General features: G+C 42.6%; 2 protein-coding genes across 2 annotated transcripts; one reads left to right on the forward strand and one right to left on the reverse strand.

The window, feature by feature from the left end:
• The first annotated feature begins 1,113 nt into the window (after positions 1–1,113).
• On the forward strand, positions 1,114–10,782 carry LOC138628606 (probable carboxypeptidase X1). Its single transcript, XM_069711738.1, has 13 exons — positions 1,114–1,418; positions 2,826–2,935; positions 3,489–3,628; positions 3,829–3,913; positions 4,632–4,782; positions 5,398–5,486; positions 5,567–5,690; positions 6,246–6,442; positions 6,508–6,687; positions 7,769–8,063; positions 8,741–8,880; positions 8,981–9,083; positions 9,553–10,782. Exons 1-13 carry the CDS (start codon positions 1,124–1,126, stop codon positions 9,879–9,881), a joined length of 2,238 nt encoding a protein of 745 aa, XP_069567839.1. The 5' UTR covers positions 1,114–1,123; the 3' UTR covers positions 9,882–10,782.
• A 55-nt stretch (positions 10,783–10,837) lies between these two features.
• wdr32 (WD repeat domain 32) lies at positions 10,838–18,657 on the reverse strand. Its single transcript, XM_069711596.1, has 8 exons — positions 18,378–18,657; positions 17,429–18,027; positions 16,613–16,726; positions 16,290–16,487; positions 15,472–15,674; positions 15,144–15,224; positions 14,915–15,060; positions 10,838–14,764 (listed from the first exon to the last, which is right to left on the reverse strand). The coding sequence occupies exons 2-8, from the start codon at positions 17,887–17,889 to the stop codon at positions 14,393–14,395; spliced, it is 1,575 nt and encodes a 524-aa protein (XP_069567697.1). The 5' UTR covers positions 17,890–18,027; positions 18,378–18,657; the 3' UTR covers positions 10,838–14,392.
• Positions 18,658–21,383: the final 2,726 nt, after the last annotated feature.

Below are 21,383 nucleotides of genomic sequence, written 5' to 3' on the forward strand. Positions count from 1 at the left end.
TGTTGACAGCGAAATGATTCAAAACGGAGTGACCTTCATGACAGAACAACTTCAGTACAGCCCAAACATGTGAGTTTCAGAAAATGAGGTTTGTAATCTCTGTCAAACATGGTGTGTTTGTGCATGTTGTAATAAATCTTTGCTTGTCTCTCCAGCTCCGGAAAATGCAAATGCATCACAAATATTTGAGGACAAACTGGATGTCTGTTATTTAAATGTTTATCATTGTTTCAGCTGCATTGTATGAGTCATTTTATTGGGAAATCTGGAGGTCAGAATTTGGGGAAAAAAATACAACAGGCTGGAAAAACAAAATCTAAAAAAAATTCTCAATGCAATTGTATTGAAATTGTGCAAGGTGAGCAGAATCAAATGGGCTGAAAAGTTTTAGAAAGGAAGAAGAAAATGCAGTTAAATACACTGCCACTGATCAGCACCTTAAACAACCCAGGACAGACAAAAAGACACGTGTCATGCATGTTTTTGTTGTTTTGTTGTTGTTTTGATCACTTTCAGGATGCAGTGCCACATCAGACCATGAAGTCTGTAGGAAGATAAACTTGTTAAAATGCATTAAAATCATATAAAACTTACTAAAACGCATCTCGTTTGAAAGGATATCCTGAGTGGGCTGATATCAGATGAAGCCATCTATAAACTGGGACATTATGACTCTGCTGACACGTCAGTGACATGATGTCCCTGCCAGTCAGAGTATTTACCATCAATTCAAACCAGATTAACCCTAACCCTCAATGTTAGTTTATAATGTTCCCAAAAAGTTGTCTTTTTTTTATTTGACTACGTCTTTTATCAAGTACAGTGCATTAATAACTGAGTGCAGATACAAGGTGTGCTTATTTCTGTGCATATGTCCGTAAGCAGTTGGTATGCAGGCAGTTAAATATTTGGGTCACAAGTCCTTTTTAAATCACATCTTTTTGTAGGAATTGAGCTGCAAATTCCATGGAATTTTTGAAGAGGAGGGAGGGAGGATGAAGGAGGGGAGGTGGGACTGAGGAGGAGGGATGTGGATGGAGGTCTGGCTCTGTCATATCCACATAAACTAACCGGGGATTTTTTTTCTCCCCCCTCCACTCTGCAGCAGCAGGCAAAGAGCGAGATGGAAAAGTCATTGTGCACGTTGGCTGCAGTGATTTTTCTGGGAGGTTTTTCACGCGGAGCCAGAGCGCTGACAAGCAATGCAACGGCTCAGAGTTATTTATCATTCAACTACACGACTGCTGCCGTGAATGTGAAGGGGGCCGAGGCCACGGCTGCTGAGGAGCAGAGCAGAGACGGGGCGACAGAGACAAAGTTATTCACCAGCACTGCTAGAAACAAACAGCCGGACGCCACAGATATCAGCCAGGAAATAAAGAACAAAGAAGAAAAAGGAGATGAGAAACCACAGATGGGTAGGACAAAAAAACTTTTTAACACTTGAATTTACACTTAGTCCAGTCTGACACCATCAGACCTTTTTTAAATTGTCTCTAAAGGCTCTACAAAGAGTCTCGCTGCTCTTAAAACCCCTTTAATGGTGCCTTCTTCAGCTTCGGGCCCCTTAGAGTCTGGGACCGCCACTGAGCTTAATTTAAACTCATGATTAATGTTAAAGACACAGTTAATGAATTAATGATGCTTTCAGGGACACACTGAGCCTTTGATTTACTGCTCAGTAAAATATAAATCGATCTACAGCTCATTGTTGTTCCCAAAGTAAAGGGTTCATAAAGACAAAAGATTTGTAATAAAATGTTAGTTTTTATAATTTGTTACTGTAAGTCTTGTCACATTTAAGTTGGACTGATTGTAAATCACAATCAAAACTTATTTACAAACATGAATTTGTATCGTCTTGACTTGTAAAATGTCAGAAAACCACAAACTATTCAGTAGAAAATAAAGAAAACCAGCAAATATCCATATTAAAAGCAGGAAATAGTGAATGTTTTACATTTTTGCCATAATTAGCCATCAAAATCTTTTATTTTTTAGTTAATTCTCAGATAATCTGTATTTGTTTCAGCTTCAGCAGGAGTAATAAAATGGTGCATCAATTAATAACGTTTTCTTAAATATGTTTTATTTCTATTGTACATTCTTTGATCCATGTGGACAAAGTATTCAAAGTTACAACTAACAATCATTTTTGCAAAAAAAATAGCAAAAATATCCACCAACATTTCCAATTAGGTTGTATGTTCATATTTACTGGAAGAAAAACAGCAAATATTCACTTTTTAAAGCTGGAACTTGAGATTAATTTTGCAGAAATAAATGTGGAAGATCGAAGTGCAAAAGTGAACCAGAGTATTACGTTTTCTGTCAGTTTGAGGATGTTCTAGTGAGAAAATCTCTTCGCCTAAAAGAGAACAAGCAGAGCTGTTTCGAGCTGCCAGTATGAGTTGTGTTTGTGATTCATGGGAATGTTATTGGTTGTTCCCGAAGCCATAAAACATTCTGCAGCTGGAGGCCTCGTCTCTCTGCTCCACTGAACGTTTGACTTCTTCTCTGTTGGCCCTCCAACATGTCTCAAGTTACACTCAAACCCTCCACGGATTCACTTATCTGCAGCTTCCTCACAACAAGCAGAGGAGGAAGAGGAGGAGGAAGAGGAGGAGGTGAAGGCCTCCAAATATTCCCCAGAGCTGACCCAGAATGATTAGGGACATTCCACATAACAACCACTGGCAAATCATTTCACATCAGACGTATGTTTGCTTACTCAGAGAAACCAGAGACAGAGAGTTTAACCCTTCAGGTGCCGGTCGCACAGATGCAGAAACAAAACCAACAGAAAATGTCTCTTTTACTCACAGACTGCCCTCCCCTCGGCCTCGAGTCCCTGCGGGTCGATGACAGCCAGATTCAAGCGTCTTCCTACCAGCGGTCGGGTCTGGGTCCTCACAGAGGGAGGCTGAACATCCAGGTCGGTCTAGTAGTGGATCAGAGGAGTCATTTACCACAATAAACAGTGAACTGATACAAACTGGGATGAAAAGGCCAAACTGAGGTCTTAATCTCTCTAAAGTTTGACTGGCTCCTAAATTATAATTTTAATGCAAAAATGCATACATTTGCAGAAAATTGTTATGAATTATTTCCTGCCCATAATTTCCTGCATATTTCGGAATCTAATTTCCTGTAAAGTCCCCAAACTCGTTTAATCTTTACACGTAAAATGACCACCATCATAAAATCCTTCAAAGACTAAAAGAGTGGTTAAGTAATATTTCTATGTGGTTTTTCTATGGAGAAAGTCTCTTGGAAATGAAATAACATGATCTAACAAATGCCAAACCAGAACTGCTCTCCACTCCTCCTGTTCTGCAGTCTAGAATTTGCAGTCAGAAAGTAATTATCTTACAATCAGGTCAATGCCGAGCTCTTATGCAATGCATGGAGGCCAGACCAGAAGTATAAATTCTGCAGTTGTCAAAGAGACAAAAACTCCTGTGTAACATGTTTTTTTGTTTTTTCAGTCTGGCATTGAGGATGGGGACCTGTACGATGGAGCTTGGTGTGCTGACTTTAAGGACAAGCACCAGTGGCTGGAGGTGGACGCCATCCATCTGACCCGGTTTACTGGAGTCATCCTGCAGGGCAGAAACTCCATCTGGAGGTAAGGTAGTATCAGGGATAAAAACAATTTAAAAAAAAAACTAGTGAAAAAAATAAAAAATAAAAGGGTGTTTACAGCCTGCAGGACAGTTAAAGAAGGCTGTGCAGCATTTGCAGTCTAAATTTAGTCCTTGGTTCCCCGCTGTATTGATCAAAAAGCTAATTAAAACCTGATTTCTCGCCCGTGTGGGCCTGTTATAGCTGGGACTGGGTCGAAACCTACAAAGTTCAGCTGAGTAACGACTCTGTGACCTGGAAGACCTGCATGAACGGGACAAAAGAAGCGGTAAGAACAACCGCCCTGCGTGTGGAGGACTTTGTGCCAAAAGCGACATGTTGAGTGCAAAAACACAACGTTAACACTCACACAGAATAAATGGCACTTCCACCACGGCAAAATGAAACATACAAGCTGAAATACACCTCGATGAATGCTGCAACATGCAGTTAAAGAAATGTAAGGTTTTGTCCAAACTTTCAACTCAACTTTAAGACTTTTTTTTCTATCCGCCATCACATGCCAGTGTGTTGGTTCATTTGTTGGAAAATCTGATGTCTTTCCAGGGAAAAGGAGGTGAAATGAAAATAAATTAGGAGCTACTGCACATGTGCATTTTGGTGTAAATCCAGATGCAGATTAATCAGTCTATGAGGTTCTACTTTCTGTAGGTCCAGAGGTGCATTGAGATATTTAACATGCGTAATGTTTACTCTGTTTCCTATGCAGATATTTTAACATGCAGGAAATACACAGTTGCTTTAATGATTCCTACTATTGTGCATGCTGGTTCACAATCACGGGTTACGTAAAGGAAGTGAGCCATCATTAATTACAAAGTCACAATCTGGGAATCATGAATTTCATTCAGAAAATTTGTGTTAATACAACATATCTGTCAGATTGTGCAGCTTTGCCAGAGACTTATGTTCTCTCTCTTTCGAGTTCTATATATGTAAATGTTTTATTGGGCTCCTGAAATGATCAACCCTATGTGATTGTACAGATATTTGAAGGGAACCAGAATCCAGAGACTCCTGTCCTTGGGGTCCTTCCTGTCCCCACTGTCGCCCGTTTCATCCGCATCAACCCTCAGACCTGGTACTCCAACGGGACCGTCTGCCTCAGGGCCGAGATACTTGGCTGTCGTGTCGACGGTAAGCAGAAATGTGAATGTGTCATGGACCACACTGAAGGAACACCTACTCAGCTGACGTCCTCTGAATAATCAATACAAATAATATCCGATACAAAAGCTGTCCTGTGTGATTGTGGAGAGTACAGATGAACTGCACAGGAAGTGCAGTTCTAAAACCAGTTTAAAACCAGTCTGAAACCAGTCTAAAACTAGTCTAAAACAGTCTTAAAAACAGTTTTAGCTGTGGAAGATCCCCACCCCCTCGCACAGTTCATTGATTGCACCACAGTGCAGACCCTGATCCTCTCAGACCCGCTGGAATAACTCAATAATCTGAGCCTGAATCGACATGATTGGGTCGCGTCTGACGGTTCAGTTTGGGAATTACAAACTTGACTCCTCTCCCCTCACGTTTATGTCCATATTTACTTGTTTATTGAACAAAGTGAGATCCAATCATCACAAGTGGTCACTCAGATGCCTGTTAATGGTCTGGTGATTCATTTGAATGGTTTATTTTCAAAACAGGATGTCCATGGTGACTAATTAGTTTAAAACACATACAAAAATTTGGTGTCTGTGAGTCAACAAAAGGAAACCAAGTTTCTGAAACACTCGTGCTGTTTCTTGATAGATCCAGATGACAGCTACTCCTCAGAGCGGGAACTGGGATCAAAGGACGCTCTGGACTTCAGACACCACAACTACAAGGAGATGAGAAAGGTCAGAGCGTAACTTTTTACTCAGACTCTTAACAGCTTGCAGATTTGCTCATTCTGACTTTTCTTTTTTTAACCCTGAAGCTGATGAAGTCTGTGACCAAGGAGTGTCCGGATATCACCCGCATCTACACCATCGGGAAGAGTTACAATGGCCTCAAACTTTACGTCATGGAGATCTCGGATAACCCCGGCAAGCACGAACTGGGTGAGAGGGATTCAGCTTTTCTCCCGTGAACCTCAAATTCTGGAGCAGAGTTCATCGTGTTCCTCATGTTTCCCTGCAGCTCGGCGGCCCATTTAGACATCCTGCCATGTTTATATAGCCCGCTTTCTGAAGCAGTAGGCCTCTCTTGTATAAACAAATCATAACAGTTTGATTTCTGTGTGATATCGTCTTTAGATGCAGGCCTGCATGCTTGAAAGTGGCCACTCTGCCAAAAAGTTCAAATAAATAACAGCACATCCGGCTTTCTTCTGAGACAAATGGCCTTTCAAAGCTGCTCCACTCCTGAGAGAGGACAATGGGAACAGCTGATATTCATTTGTTTCGTGGGTAAGCTGGTGCCAAGTCCAAGAGGAAGTGTTTTTGAATTTAGATCAAGTTCAGATCTCTGGTCTCTGGTTATATTCGGGAATGTCTGCCGTGAAGTCGGGAAAATTTGTGTGACCGAAACACAGAAAGATTTATCTCAGAAATCTAATGTGTTCCTGGACTCTACGTTGACCCAGACACTGAGTCTCTAAACTGTCCTCTCGGCAGGTGAACCAGAGTTTCGCTACGTGGCCGGGATGCATGGCAACGAGGTTCTGGGTCGAGAGCTGGTCCTGAACCTCATGCAGTACATGTGCCGAGAATACAAGAGGGGAAACCAGCGGATCGTCCAGCTGGTCACCGAGACCCGGATCCACTTCCTGCCCTCCATGAACCCTGACGGATATGAAGTGGCTTACGAGAAGGTGGGCGATGATTTCATTGGTTGATTTCTTCTAGACGCCTTCTTTCTAATCAATGTCTCCTGCAGGGGTCAGAGCTGGCCGGCTGGGCCGAAGGACGGTACACCTTCGAGGGAATCGACCTGAACCACAACTTCCCGGACCTCAACAACATCATGTGGGACGCCCAGGAGACGGCGGGAGACGCATCCAAAGTGTCCAACCACTACATCCCCATCCCGGAGTACTACACCAAAGAAGACGCCATGGTGAGGAAAATCTCAGACTTTGGCACCATCTACTGGTTTTATTGGGCATGACGAATACTCAACAGTCAAATTTCCTGTTTGAAACCAGGAAAATGAAAACAGACTTCACTGTCTGACGAGATTAATATTAGCGGAAAATATTAGCGATTAACATAGAATGCCTTTATCAAAAGACCAAACTCTGCTGTTTTTAATTCATTAGTGCATAAATTTGGGTCGCACTGAAAAGCCGTTTTAGCCGGTGCATTGTGGGAAACTTTCAGAGGAGGGAAATTATGTTTAGTGGCGTGCAAGCCTCGGATCAGGAAATAACTTTGGAGCCATGAAACTGTGGTTTTCTTGAAAGATTGAGTATTGTCACGTGATGTCTGGGAACAGTTACCTTGTTTAAGACAAAAACACACCAATACTCAACTTAATGATATAAAAAGATCAGTAAATCAACAGGTTTTTAGACACATCTAAAATTTTAGCTTTGCTTCTGAAGCAATTAGTAGGAGAATCTTAATCTTTCCACTCAAAAAACTGTATTCTAGTATAATTTTTAAGTACTTCACTTCATCATTTCAAGTTTATGTCCATTTATACTTTGACTTTTCAACTTTTAAAGGGGAATATTGCACCTCCCACTCCACTGCATCAATTTTACAGCTACAGTTTCTTTACAAAAACAGGTTTAGCATTAAAAAAAACATATGCGCTAAAATATTGTGCAAATAGCAAAAGAGGAAAATACATACAGGTTGTTTCTTACAATATTAAATGATCTGACAACCACTCAGATTTACCCTGTGACCATTATAATGGAAGCAAATTGACTAAACTGTATGTAAAGCATTTAAAACTAGTCCTCATCAAGTCATCACAGTTGTAAAATGAATCTGTGTTAATAAGATAAGAGCTGTTAGAAAGACCATTTTTTTTCTGCAGAGTGTAGCTTCTACTTGTAATTTTGACACTTGAAGTATTTCATTTTTCTTATAATACTTCTAAGTGAATGCAGGTCTTATTTGTAATTAAGCACTTTTGCATTAATATATTGGTATTTTTTTACTTGATTCTTCTTTCCACCTGCGCCCAGGTTGCCCCAGAGACGCGTGCCGTCATCAGCTGGATGCAGGACATCCCCTTCGTGCTCAGCGCCAACCTGCACGGCGGAGAGCTGGTCATCACGTACCCCTTCGACTGCACCCGTGACTGGGCCCCGAAGGAAAACACCCCCTCGGTGGACAACGCCTTCTTCCGCTGGCTGGCCACCGTCTACGCCTCCACTAACGTGGTGATGGCCAACCCCGACCGCCGCCACTGCCACTACGAGGACTTCCAGCAACACAACAACATCATCAACGGCGGAGCGTGGCACACCGTCCCCGGCAGTGAGTAGAGCCATCTCAGAGTCAAAGAGAGGATGCTGTCTGTTTATAGTTGATATAAATTAAAAAAAATTAAAAAAAAGCCCCAATGCACAAACACGTTTTAGAAAAACACAAAGGTCTTAATTTAAACTAAAGTCTCTTAAATCCCAATTTAATGATTCAATTCTCCTTCAGTTTGCAAGATTAGAAAATGTGACTAATGACAAAAAAAACTCATTATGGACTTAAATTAAATAATTTCTCCATAATCTTTATTTAATATGCAGTTTTACGATGTTCAGTTTGAGGATTTTGTTGAATAATCTGTCATTTTGTCTCATAAATGCTCATATTTTCAGGGGAATTAACCTGTTTTACTTTTACAGCAGTGGGCATTTTGCAAAGATGATGACTTTCAAAATAAAAGAGCTTTACATTAAAATCAAAGACAAAAGTACAAAAAATAAAATCCAAAGCATAAAAATAGAAAATTAGATTAAATATTTCATCTATTAATAGTATGTTTGTCTCCTGCTTTGTTTAGTTTTTACTGAAAATGGGGGATGCAGACTTGAAATTGTATTTTTCCTCCTGTGCACGGGACTCCAGCAGCAGGCAATTTTTGCATAAATAAAATATCTAAATGAAACAAAATTCCTTGTCTTTATACGTTCACTCTGTGCACGTGTTTCCTACAGGCATGAATGACTTCAGTTACCTGCACACCAACTGCTTCGAGGTGACGGTGGAGCTCTCCTGTGATAAGTTCCCTCACGTCAGCGAGCTTCCCGTTGAGTGGGAGAACAACAAGGAGTCTCTGCTGGTTTACATGGAGCAGGTCAGTCTGTGCAAACAACACGACACACAAGTTGTTACCATCATCATCATCATCATCATCATCATCATCAGCTCAGTGAAGCTCTTCCCTCCTCACTCAGGTTCACAGAGGGATTAAAGGTGTGATCAGAGACAAACTCACCAAACAAGGAGTCGCAGACGCTGTGATCAAAGTGGAGGACCACGAGCACGACATCCGATCAGGTCAGTCACTTTTCTAACTCCACATTAAATTGGCATAAATTGAAGATGACACCAGAATCATCAAATGTGTAAGCATTGCTTTAAATATTTGATTTACATTTTTTTTGTTTAATTTGAGGCTCATGTCTATGCAATAGAGTTCTTAGTTTTGGTTCATGAGCAACTTTTACCACATGTAGACGCTGTTCTCCGCCCACCAGGGGGAACTGCAGGGAGGGGTATTATAGATTTTACTTTATTTTTGTTTTTTTAAGAAAAAAAGGCTGGGAATCACTGCACCTGGCTACCACCTGGCATTCTGGGAAATGTCGGAGGTTGTTAGGGAAAGCAAAAGCGCATTAAAAAGTTATTTAAATGTCATTAACAAGAACTTTTTCTGGTACTTTAACCTGTAAACATTCACACAAACTTTATACTTAAATTAAATCAACCTTTGCTTTTGTCTGTTCCTCACTTTTATCTCCTGCAGCTGCTGACGGGGACTACTGGCGTCTCTTGAACCCAGGCGAGTACAAGGTGGTGGTCTGGGCCGAGGGTTACTTCCCCTCCGTGCGTCGGTGCCACGTCGGCATGGAGCCGCACGCCACCATCTGCGACTTCGCCCTCATCAAAACGCCCATCCAGCGGCTGAAGGAGATCCGGGCCAAAGGGGGGAAGATCCCGCAGGACCTTCAGCTGCGTCTCCGTGCTCTGAGGCTGCGGAAGCTCCGGGCCAGCACCAAGGCCATCAACCAGCGCAGGGAGAGTCAGCGGCTCCAGACCAGGAGGGCTCGGTCCTCTGGAGCCTGGAGGGGATGAGGAGGAGCGGGACGAGGGGCTGGAGAGGCCTCCAGAAGATGATCTGGATTATAGGTTGAAGAAGTCCAACCTGATGAAAACTGCTCTCTGGGAGACAAAACAAAAGCAGAAATCAAATATATGTGGGATACACTATCGTATTTGGGTGTACTAGCCCTTTAAAGCAGATTAACAGTGACAGGCACAACAACTTTTACAAAGAAGACAGATACTTACAGAAAACGTGTTTTAAAAACAAATAGGACACAAAGGTTTGATGCAAATGTTCAAAAAAGTTACACAAACAACTTCTTCAAATGGTGAATTTACTCGTTTTTTTTTCCTTTTTGTACATTAACTGAGGATTTCAGTGTCAGCTGGCCTGATATGTCACATTTTGTTTCTACAACTGTCTGTTTTTTTGTCTTTTGTTCGACAAAGTCCAACAGGACCATGAACTCTCAAATAAATATTTGTTATCAAGTGTTGTAATCTGAATTTAAAGGAGAAAAAAACAGATTGGAGTTTAACCAGAACCACGCTAGTCAAAGTTATGATGTTCTTAGAGATCATGAAATTCATGTTGGATTCATCCTCCGGGGATGATGAAAGCTTTTAGAGAAATGCAACCTGCAATAAGGGGTTGTAAGAAGGTAGAGTGATGCTATAAAGAGCTATAACCTGACACAAATCAACCTGAATGTGATTCTTCTCATTATATACATTCTTTAAAATGTATAATTCACTTTTCAACCAAAATAATTCTCCTCATGTCCTCTTGAAGGGTCCTGATCCCTGGGAACCAGCGGTTTATAGCAGAAATGCCCAAATTCTTTCCTATGAAAGGCCAGAAATAAATGTTTATGTTATATGAAATAATATTTCATTGAAATGTGATATATTTTAGAAAAAATTAACATGCTAAATCTAAAATAAACTGTAAGAATAATGAAAACTTTACTCTTTAATCTGTGTAATTTTATTTTGCAGAAATTATTGTCAAAAACAGTCAATTTGCTCAGTTTTCAAAATGTTCTTTCATCAGTGTGACTGGCAGCTCCAAGTCAGTGATGTAGGACACATTGAGCACAATAGCATCAGCAGGAGAGACAGAGACCATCAGTCTTCGTAGAAAAGACACAGTTTGTAGTAATTAGTTTGGATTTTACAGCACTTCAGAATAGGAATAATCCCAATTCACCCGCATCTTCTTTGCAAATGGGTTTGACTGCCATGTAGTGGTCAACTCTCAGCACTACATGTGTGAAACTGTAGAACACTGACAGATGAAAATAGTGGACCCAAAACACAGAAGAGTCAGCGGTGCAAAAGAAGCTAACCTTTTATTTCTGTGATAGTAAGTACCATTTTTTTGTATCCCTGCCGGGATTACTCGCCACATTTGAGCAACATGTTTTTCATGTCTTGTCTCCCCTTCCTCCAGCTGTGATGGTGCACATGTGACAACAGAACTAACAGGGAACATTCGATTGAAAAAACATCCAGACCAGGACCAAAAAAAAAAAATAAAGTCTAAGGAATGAACCCGGTTTTGCTGAATCAGAAGTGAAAATGACAGATAAGACACTTCTCTCCGGAGAGCTCGTGAGTACAAGTGAAATAAAAGCAGCAGTGAAAATACGGCGTCCCTTAAACATTCAGCTCAGTGCAGTGGAAATCTGTACTTTTAATGCCTGTAACTTTAGAAATGAAATAATTCGAGAAGAAGAAATAAAGTCCTGAGCTGAAGGTGAAACGGACCACGTCTGCAACACACAGAAAAAAAACACATTTTGAGCATTTAACTGAGGTACAAAGTGTTAAAAAAAAAAAAAAAAAAAGCATCCTTTCTTGTTACTTACGGGACCGTGTTGTGAGCTGGGAACTGTGAAACCAAACGACAAATTCATCTTTTACACATTAAACCCAATTCTTTTTTCTGGCAGTGAGTTTACACAATTGATACCACTTAATATGAAGCTACCATTAGCTTAGCATGAAATGGAAACAGCTAGCCTGGCTCTGCCCGACGTTAGCAAAACCCACCGGAAGCTCAGAGACAAACAGGATACTTGTTGCCAGGCAACCAGTACAAATGCCGGGAAAGTTACTGCTCCTAACCAGGAAATAGTCCGGCTCATAAAACAGTAAATTCAAGTTTTTACACTTCGTTTGTATAAATATTTAAAGAAATAAGATTCAATTTGGTTTGTTTGTGGATTATGTGGCAGCAGAACAGAGCCAGGAAAGCTCTTCCCCCTCCTTCTCGTCTTTATGCTAAGCTAAACGGTTGCCATCGTTAAATTTACAGCCAGTCGCTATTCCATCACGGTAGAGGGCGCTGTTGCATCGCTGTTACACTCACAATTTTGATTTTAAAAACTGTACATGCTCAATTCAAACATGTGAAAACCTGTAAATTAAAATAAAAATACTGTCAGATAGGCCTTACCTGTTTCATCTGTTTTCAAGAAACTTCAATGCAACAGCGCCCCCTGTGGCAGCCTCAGAAACATGAACACAGTCTCATGTAAACACTTTAAGAGAACGTGTTTACATGAGACTGTGTTCATTGGCGTGTTTCCTTTACAATTTCTGGCATGAAAATGTATATATATCTTTTTTTTTTCTTTTTTTTTTTTAACTTTTAGTTCTCAGTTTACGACAGTCGAGTCCACATATTTTGGCATCTGACAGCTCAGCACAGAGCCTCACATAAATAAGAAAGGAGAATCTTCATAAAGGCCGGTATGCATAGTAGTATACGGTTCATCTTTTTGTTTACCTAACAGCAAGTTATTTTCTACTCTGTGCTCAGACTGGAGCCAGCTTACATTAAGGTGTGTGCTTACAGCAGCTATACTACACTGGTCGGAAAACACGAGAGCGGACGAGAACAGTGAAAGCGATCGATCAGAGAAGGAAAAAAAAAAGATCATTGACGACACCGTAAAAGTGAGAAACCGCGTGTGGTAAAAACACAGGGGCAAGAAAACGCTTTCAAATGTTTCTTGGCAACAATTTCTTCCTGTAACTGTTAAAGAAACGATGCTGCTGCAGCTACTGCAGCCAAAAACTATCAATAAATTGATGAGAGTATTAACTGATGAATCTCATTCCTCTGTGCCTCAGAGAAGTGCAGCTGTTACTTCCTGCAGCTGAAAACACTCAGTAATGCACCAAAATGTAGATTAATGAGTGTTATTACGCCGCTGGAAGCAGTCCCCGACATATATTTACTCCTGTTTGTTTCTTTTAGGAAATCACTGAGTGACAGGCAGGGAAAGAAAGTCAGAAATTAAGTGTCACAAATACATAATACTACCATCCTTATCATTTTGGGATAAAAATGGTTCTGGAAAATGTCAGAGACTGAGATGCTGACAGCATCTGGGCTCCTTCACACAGCATGAACTTTTCATTCACAGGCGTTAATATGAAAACACATGAAATGGGGAGAGAAATGAGAAGCTATTCTGATGTAACGTGTACCTCAAAGACAACAAAAAGAAAACGTGAAATCAAATCAAACACCGTGCTACAAGTCGTGCCGACGTTAACACACCAATAAAACCGCTAAAAACGACGACGGTGGAAAACAGCGTGGAGATAGAAAACAAAAAAGCGTAGGCAAAGAGGAAAGGCGCTGACAATGAGGTCATTGAAAGTCGGAGGGGTCAAAGTTCAAGATTGTATGAGCAGAGAAGCAGCACCTGTGGGAAAAAGGCATGAGCAGAGCAGCAGAGAGCGGCGGGATGCGCAGCGGAGGGCGTCGAGTCGACAAGTCTCTTTAACGTGTCTGCATCCTTAGTGTTCGTGTCCTGAGACAGCAACATCTGGATGTGCCGAGTCTCCAAAACAAAACCCCAAAAAAAGGTTCCTACAGCTATAGAGACCAAAATGAATCTTTTGTATGAAAAAGAGCAGTTTGTTTCTGACTGATGTCACGTTCCCGCTCTCGATACGACGATCAAGAGCTTCAAGGTTCGGACTCCGAAGCCTCTCGTTATTCTTGTCTTTAACATTTTTTTTGTTCTGTTTTTTTTTTTTTTGCATCTTTTTCTTGATGTCAGAGACTTCAAAGTTTCCATCCAACGAGCCACAGCGGAAGTCTTCTCCCTCTTATTATTTCCATGTCACTGCCCAAACACAGTCCGCCTGCCTCACAGCTGCAGATCGGGGTCTAGAAGTACTTAAATTATCCGTTTTAAACTTTGCTCTGCGTACAGATGATCTGAGAAAAGGCTCAAAATATACAACTGAGTATTTTAAAGTTAACAAAAGCCTACAGGAGTGTTGATGTTTCCGCCATGTTTAAAACAAAAGCTCTCTTCTTTGACGGTTTTGATGCACTAAATGATGATTAGTTAAACAAATCTCTGCATAAACAAGATGACAAGAGTCGTAGAAAATATGTAGTTGTATCAACCAAACTAATCGACAGTTAAATGCCTCTTGCAGATGTTCTGTGCAGGAACCCTCACAAGTACTTCTTTACCCGGGTCTGCGTCGTTCTCTGACAGCGCTGGATGCTAAAACTTGGGCTGGTAAAGCGCCACGCGTCCGCTCAGGCAGCCCGAGGCGAGCTGGCAGTGCGTCGGGGAGAACTTGGTGGTGAGCACCACGTCGCTGTGCGAGTAGATGGAGCGGATCTCCCTGAGGCAGCTGGTCTGGACGGGCAGGCAGTCGGACAACTCGCCGCAGCGCTCGTCGAAAGCCAGCAGGCGGACACCGTAGCCGTAAGGCGAGCAGATGAGCCGGCCGTCCGGGCTGAAGCACAGCTCCTTGATGTAGCCCCGCCCCACGTTGGCCTCCTCGATGTAGTGGGTGAGGCGGAGGGAGCAGCGGGGGGAGACCAGCGGGCGGGTGGGCGCTCCCTCCTGGAACTCGTACACACACGTCCACTGCAGAGGGGGAGGCGGACAGATGTAGTTTAAAGTGTGAATCAGTGACAACAAACGACCATTAGACCATCACGGCCCTCCGACAGAGGTCACGAGCCACGTTTTGAATTCAGATCAACGGAGATGCTCCCGTCCGGACGTGTTTCTCACCTCCTGGTCGTCCATGTTGCTGGAGCAGCGGATCAGCGTGGCCCAGCCCTTCGGGTGAAGCTGCAGGGAGGTGATGCAGTTCCCCCGGTCCCTCTCTCCAGGGATCTCCGGAGTCAAAACCTCCAGGCTGTTCCTGGGAGAAAGGCCTGGACGGAGGAAAGATGTGGGATTACTTTACAGTCTGGGACTTCTGGTGGTTATTCAGTTTCCTACCACGACTGTGTCTCACCTTCTCTGTGAGGGTGGAGCTTGCTGGAGTCGTTCCCCTGGCGAGGAGTACCAGCCGACCTGGACGCTGACGTACCTCCATCTACAGAAAACAGCATTAAAAGTCGATAATCGATTGATCAACCATTTAAGTGAAAAATAATAATGACTAATACCCATCATAATCCCAAAATATCACACTTCAAATGACATCAAATGGATAAAAAAAACAAAAAACATTTTAACCAGCTAAAATATTTATTAAAAATATTTTTGTGAAGTCCTGATCCACCAACCATGCACATGTTTTTTTTTTTTTCAGTTTGGAAGAGCGACTGTGGAGGTCTGACCTGAGCTGAGGGGTGTCCGTCGCGCTCGCAGCATGCGGTAGCTGCCCACCTCGAGGGACTGGGTGAGGTCCAGGTCGTGCAGGATGAGCAGGTACCCTGAGGAAGTGGAGATGAGCATCTTGGAACAGTCGGGCGTCAGACGCATCCTCATCAGGTAGCGAGTGTGGAAGAACTTTTTGTGCGGGCAGCCGTCCTCCGTGAACCTGCAGAGGAGGAAGATGAAGGTTGCGAGCGTTAACGGGCCGGTTCCTGATGTTGTATTGTATCGTTTGATGTAATTATGGTGAAAACGAGAGGCTTCAGAGTAGTTCCTCAGAAAAAAAAAAAAAGGTTTTTAGGCTTGCAAGCACCCCGTTTTCACACCTTAAAAGTTGTAAAGTTCCTGTTTTTATTTGATGGAAGGATGAAGGAGAGTGGCTTGTTGAAAAGTCAGAGGTAAACTGTTTAGAGTTTTATGTGCAGCTGCTACTGGCACAGCTTAACCACAGAATCAGGCTGTTGTTCAAGTGGTAAGTGATGGGATTTAAACATAAAAAGACAAAAATGTATAACTTCCATTGTTAGAAAATAACTCGATGAACAGGAAATTAACTTGGAGCTTAATTAATCATTTGTTGGCATTTAATAATAAAAAAATGACGTGAATTAATTGGGGAAAAAAAGGGATAAATTGACCGTTCTACAATCCTAACAAGGAATACAGTTAATTTATTTTGATCACACTGTCAGCCTAGACATGCAGCAGACAGATTAACACTAAAATATGAATCATATTTACTTTATAAAGCTCGGTGTGCACAATCTAAACCGTGACCAACCTGTTGGTGTCCCACGTGATGACGTTGCCGTCGAAGCCGGACGTGACGAGGAGGCGAGTGTTGGTGTCGTACTCGATGTTCTTCACCCAGCTGGCGTGGCCGTGCAGCGAGCACACCTTCGAATTGAGCTTACGGAGGTCCCACAGCGCGATGGTGGTGTCGTCGGAGCAGGTGGCAAACAAACGATTGTCCAGGAACCTGCAGGGGGGCAGAAACGTCAGATCTTAGTTTCTTTCTGCCTCTAATCTGACAGATAAAGACGTTCACTTTCTCCTTTGGCTTTGTAAAACCTCCTGGTGTGATTCCAGAAGAGAGAAACGCACCTTATGTTGTTGACACAGTCCTCGTGGGCCTCCGTCAGGGTTTTGATGTGTCTGGATGAGATGGGATCGAAGAGCAGGACCTCGGTCTGCTCGCAGGCAACAGTCAGCACCGACCTGAGCGGAGAGCAAACACGAATCAGAGACACACGAGAAGGAAGGAGTTCATCTCTGACACCATTCATTCATTTAAGGTACTGCGTGCTTCAAGACAAGAGATGCAGAAGTAAATAAAAGAGGTTCCTCAGCTGCACAGGAATGTTACTTATAATTATACTCCACTAAATCCATCACTTCGGTGCAAAAGTGACATAAGTTTGATGCTGAGAAAGTTCAGGACCTTAAGATCTACTGCAAGTTTTCCACAACAACACTCGCGGGAAGGATGGCCGTGTTAAGCCCCACAAAACGAACCTGACCCAGACGGCACGGCTTGACCTGGTTTGTCTGCAGGATTTACTCCCTGCACCTGCTGTCTGGTCAACAAAGGGCTTGAACCTCGGCTGTGCTAGTGGGGACTACTGGACGTCTTTGCAGGACTTTCGAGGTTCAGTTCACAGAAATTCATACATTTTAGTTAGACTACATATTTATAAGTCAATGCATCATATGGATGTTTTTCACTATGGCTGTTTGAAGTAGAAATATGAAGCAGTGCATGCATGAGAAGGGATCTTTGGATGGTGAGCACATGAGGATGATCATTTCAATTCAAGCACTTTCCAGGCCAAACCTTCACAAACCCATTGAGTGCACAGCTGCACGGTGAACATGAACTCCGAGGTCTGAAATGCACACGTCCAGGTGCTCTTGTCTTACCCGTCCGGGGAGTACTCCAGGTTGAACACCGCTCCGTGGGTCTGGGTGCTCAGGTTGACTGACTCCACAGCCGGGTTCATAGAGCAGTACAAACTGGTCATTGTCCTGAAGTTGTCCCTAGCGGGGTCCACAAACACCCCTCGTCTTATAGTCCTGCTCTGCAACCAGGAAAACAGGCTGTTCCCCCTGTTGATGCCGGAGACCCCGCCGCTCCCATCCTGCGGCGCGGCGGCAGTTTCGCTGCAGGGCTCTCGCTCCTCCGACGCGGGAGAGCCCGCTCTACGCTCCGGCCGGTTCTCGCCGCTCCCTGGCGGCGAAGGAGAAACCCTCCGGACAACTTCATCGTCCTCGTCCGAGTCGTCGATTTCGGGGTCCTCCTCTTTGTCGGAGACCCTGCCGCTGTTGGGCCTGTCCTGCGACTCGTCGGCGTCCTCGCTGTCGCTCTGTTGCTCCGAGCTCATTGTAGCTTCTCCGGAGTCCTCACGGCCGTTTGTGTCTCGAGGCGCGGCGGAGAAAAGCAGACTCACTCCGGTCACCTACTGAGCACTAGTCCGTGTCCTCCTCCACCCATTTACGGAGCCATGGCGGGGGATTTTCAGCTGCATAGGTTTAGACAAAATATATCTTACTGCCAGGTTCGGCAGCGCCTTATCGCCGTCAGTAAAACCAGACACGGCTAGCTAAACAGTAACCGGAAGAGTTGAGATTAGCCTTCAAAATAAAAGTCCAACATTGTCTTATAACTTCCACACATGCAACATAAATAAAACAAAACACAATAGAATTACCTTTTATTACATTCTAATCTTGTTTCGAAATTTATTTTTTTCTGTTTTATAAATTGCATTACATATAAATAAATCAATTTTCATCAGGGTAAACTTTAATCTGAAATATTCAGACGGATGTTTACCATTTGTTTTTAGTAACTTGACATTTTATTACCCACCAAAACAAATGCAAAATAAAAAAAAAGAAGTGACGAAGTTCCGCTTCCGCTTTCTGCTGCAGTGTTCGTAGGTTGGTTGCTGCCATCTGGTTGCTGAAGAAATACTGCAAGTGTTTTATTATTTTATTCATCCATAAGGAGATCATGCAATCTTATTTTTGAGCAGTTGCATCTCCATCGAAATAAAACGTTATAATGTAATGGAGACAATCAAATTTATAGGGTTTACAAACAGTACAGACATGAGACATGTCCTTCCTTCCAGACGAGAAGTGGCTTTCAAGATTTTTTGGTTTTGATTTTATACACCCCGAGGGGAAATTTCTTCACTACAGCAGGGGGGCTCTCAGGGGGGAGCTGCTGCAGCAGGCTGCCACTAGCGCGGCGCCAGGTAACCTGACCTGAGGTGCATGTTTTTGGATGATGGGAGGAAGCCGGAGAACCTGCAGAGAACCCACGCAAGCACAGGGAGAACATGCAAACTCCGCACAGAAAGGCCCAGGACCGGATTCGAACCCGGAACCTTTTTTGCTGTGAGGTGACAGTGCTAACCACTGCACCACCGTGCCGCCCCAATGTGATTTTTGTTGATGTTGCTGTTAAAATCTAGATTTTTTTTTTTAAATTTGATGATTCTAATGATTTTAGCTAAGATAAACTTCATGGTTAACAAAAAACAAAACAAAACAAAAAGTACAAACTCATTGGTTTTGAAGTCAAAACATTCACTTGTCACTAAAAATGTGCTTCAATTTACAGTATCTGAGACCATGATGTTTGCTGTTTTTATATTCCAGCTGGAGCTCGAACTCGACAGACACATGGTATGTTGGAACATGTTTTATAGCCCCAGAAATACTGGATTACAGCTAGTTGTAGGATGTAGTTTGTAACCGTTGGTATCTTGTTATCCAGCTGCACACGCCAAGTTGTCAAGTCAATTTGAATATAAAGCATCTTTATACCAAGCAAGTAGTTCACCAAAGTGCTGCAGAATTCAAATGGATCAAACAGAATAAATATTTTAGTAAATAAGAGAAATATCAACTAAAGTAACACATGAGGATACACTGCTGTGGTCAAAAGGTCACTTAGATTATTATAAATAGACTATTTCAAAGGCCAAAGCTTTTTAACTTCCTATTTGTGATTATGATTTGTTTGTTAGTGCTCATTTGATCAACCAACACAAAATACAATGGGAAAGTCTGAGGAGCTGAGAGCAGATCTGAGAAAGAAGATCATAGATTTACACACTCTGTCAGAAGAGCGGCTACCACAGCTATAAAATTGTTACCAACAATAAGTGTGGAATATATCTGCAGAGACAGACTAATCAATAAAGCATTCTCTTGAGGCGTTCCTGTGCCTCTTCTTTCTTGTACCAAAAACAGATCCAAATTCTCAGCAGGATGTCCAGCGGGTCATCCATCTTTGGAGGATTATGATGTTGATGAAATGTATATGCTGCAAACCAATTTCCCAAATCATTTATCTAACTTCAAACAACTCAAGAATGTCCCTTGGAGCCATTTCTGAACTGCAGATTCTAAGATCAAAGATTCAAACAACTGTACAAGAGACTGGGAAGTGGAGCTACTTTAGCAAAGTGTGGAAGAAGACCCAAACTGTCTCCATCAGCTGAGAGGAACTTGGTTCGGATGGTCAGGAACAACCAAAGAACCACCGAGGGACAGACCTGCCATGGACTGAGAGGCTGCCGTCCAAGAAATAAGCTCCAAAACAGACACCTTCTGGAGAATGAGACAAAGATTGAGTTAAAGTGAGGCCTTCAACCACAAGAACATGAAACCAACTACTAAGCATGGTGGTGGTAGCATCATGATAAGGTTTTTTTTTTTTGCTGACAGGAGCTTTTCCTGTTTTGCATGTGTTGAACATCTTTTTGTGCACAGCATCTTTAGTCATTCTTTCAGGTTGTCCATCTATCCGTCTATTGGGTGGAGGCTGATTCCCGCAACTGTGCACCTGCACTTGGAAGTGTTCAGCTGCTGAGGCAATACCAGTAATACCTTGTAATGTCCAACACACATCAGACACACAGCTGTGTACCAGTAATACCTTGTAATGTCCAACACACATCAGACACACAGCTGTGCCCTACTCCCTCGCGCAGTTTCAGCAGAGCCCAACACACTGGAAGACTTAAATAATCAGACTCGAACTGATCGGGTCCTGACAGTTCAGGTTGTGAATTACAAACTTACAGAACTGTTGGGGCTGGAGCCTATCCCAGCTCACTTTGAATTGAACCTGCAACCTTTTACAAAATAACCAATTATTAATCAATAGCTCGTTTAAATACTTCTCTGGGTAATTAGAAGCCAGATCACAAATTTGATCTCAGATAATTTGCATAGGCCACACTTGATATCCAATTATGTCATGGTAACAAAAGGCTGCTGTGAGGTAAGATTGGGTCATGATTACAGGTGTGTACCTCTGTGTATATTAGGTGTCTCTTTCTATCGTTGTTTTTCTTTGGCAGCAGCACAAACTGACGAAAGACACCTTTGACAACATATTCAAATAAGGACTGACATGCCAGGACAGTCGATCTGAAGCACGGAAATAGCTGTTGTTACGATGTTGCACAAACAGCACATGCCTGGAGGCGGTTTTACATGGATGTGAGACAGAATTACAGTTTGTGTTGTGGTGGCCTTCATGTTTGCATGCCTCAACACTTTGCTCCAGTTTGTGTTTGTGAATGTGCGCGTGAGAGTATGCCCCTTCCAGATAATTGTGCGTTTTGCTCTGCCAAGGTCGCTGCGGTGGAGAAAACCACTGTAACTAGAAATAAAATGTGAATACCATTAACTTCATTACGAATCTGTTTTGTTTTAATTGACACAAATTAAACAGAAGTGGTGTGTTTTCACCTGGCTGAAGCAGGCGGCGAGACAAAGTGGGCAAAAGCCAGGAACCGGCTGGGGAGATACACCTTTAGCTACTTTGCGCACGCGTAAAACGTATGCATCTCAC

The sequence above is a fragment of the Brachyistius frenatus genome, unplaced genomic scaffold (assembly GCF_029030835.1).
Source record: "Brachyistius frenatus isolate BFR_SWC_R1_liver_20210118 unplaced genomic scaffold, ASM2903083v1 Contig_102, whole genome shotgun sequence".
Classification (NCBI taxonomy): Eukaryota; Metazoa; Chordata; class Actinopteri; family Embiotocidae; genus Brachyistius; species Brachyistius frenatus.

Excerpts from the sequence above, each read along its gene's own strand:
- LOC138628606 (XM_069711738.1), top strand. The coding sequence starts at position 1,124 with ATGGAAAAGTCATTGTGCACGTTGGCTGCAGTGATTTTTCTGGGAGGT. Across the intron at positions 5,487-5,566 it reads ACTACAAGGAGATGAGAAAG|CTGATGAAGTCTGTGACCAA; the intron begins GTCAGAGCGTAA and ends TTAACCCTGAAG. Across the intron at positions 6,688-7,768 it reads ACACCAAAGAAGACGCCATG|GTTGCCCCAGAGACGCGTGC; the intron begins GTGAGGAAAATC and ends ACCTGCGCCCAG.
- wdr32 (XM_069711596.1), bottom strand. The coding sequence starts at position 17,889 with ATGAGCTCGGAGCAACAGAGCGACAGCGAGGACGCCGACGAGTCGCAG. Across the intron at positions 16,727-17,428 it reads CTGGAGTACTCCCCGGACGG|GTCGGTGCTGACTGTTGCCT; the intron begins GTAAGACAAGAG and ends CTCTCCGCTCAG. Across the intron at positions 15,675-16,289 it reads ATCACGTGGGACACCAACAG|GTTCACGGAGGACGGCTGCC; the intron begins GTTGGTCACGGT and ends CCTCCTCTGCAG.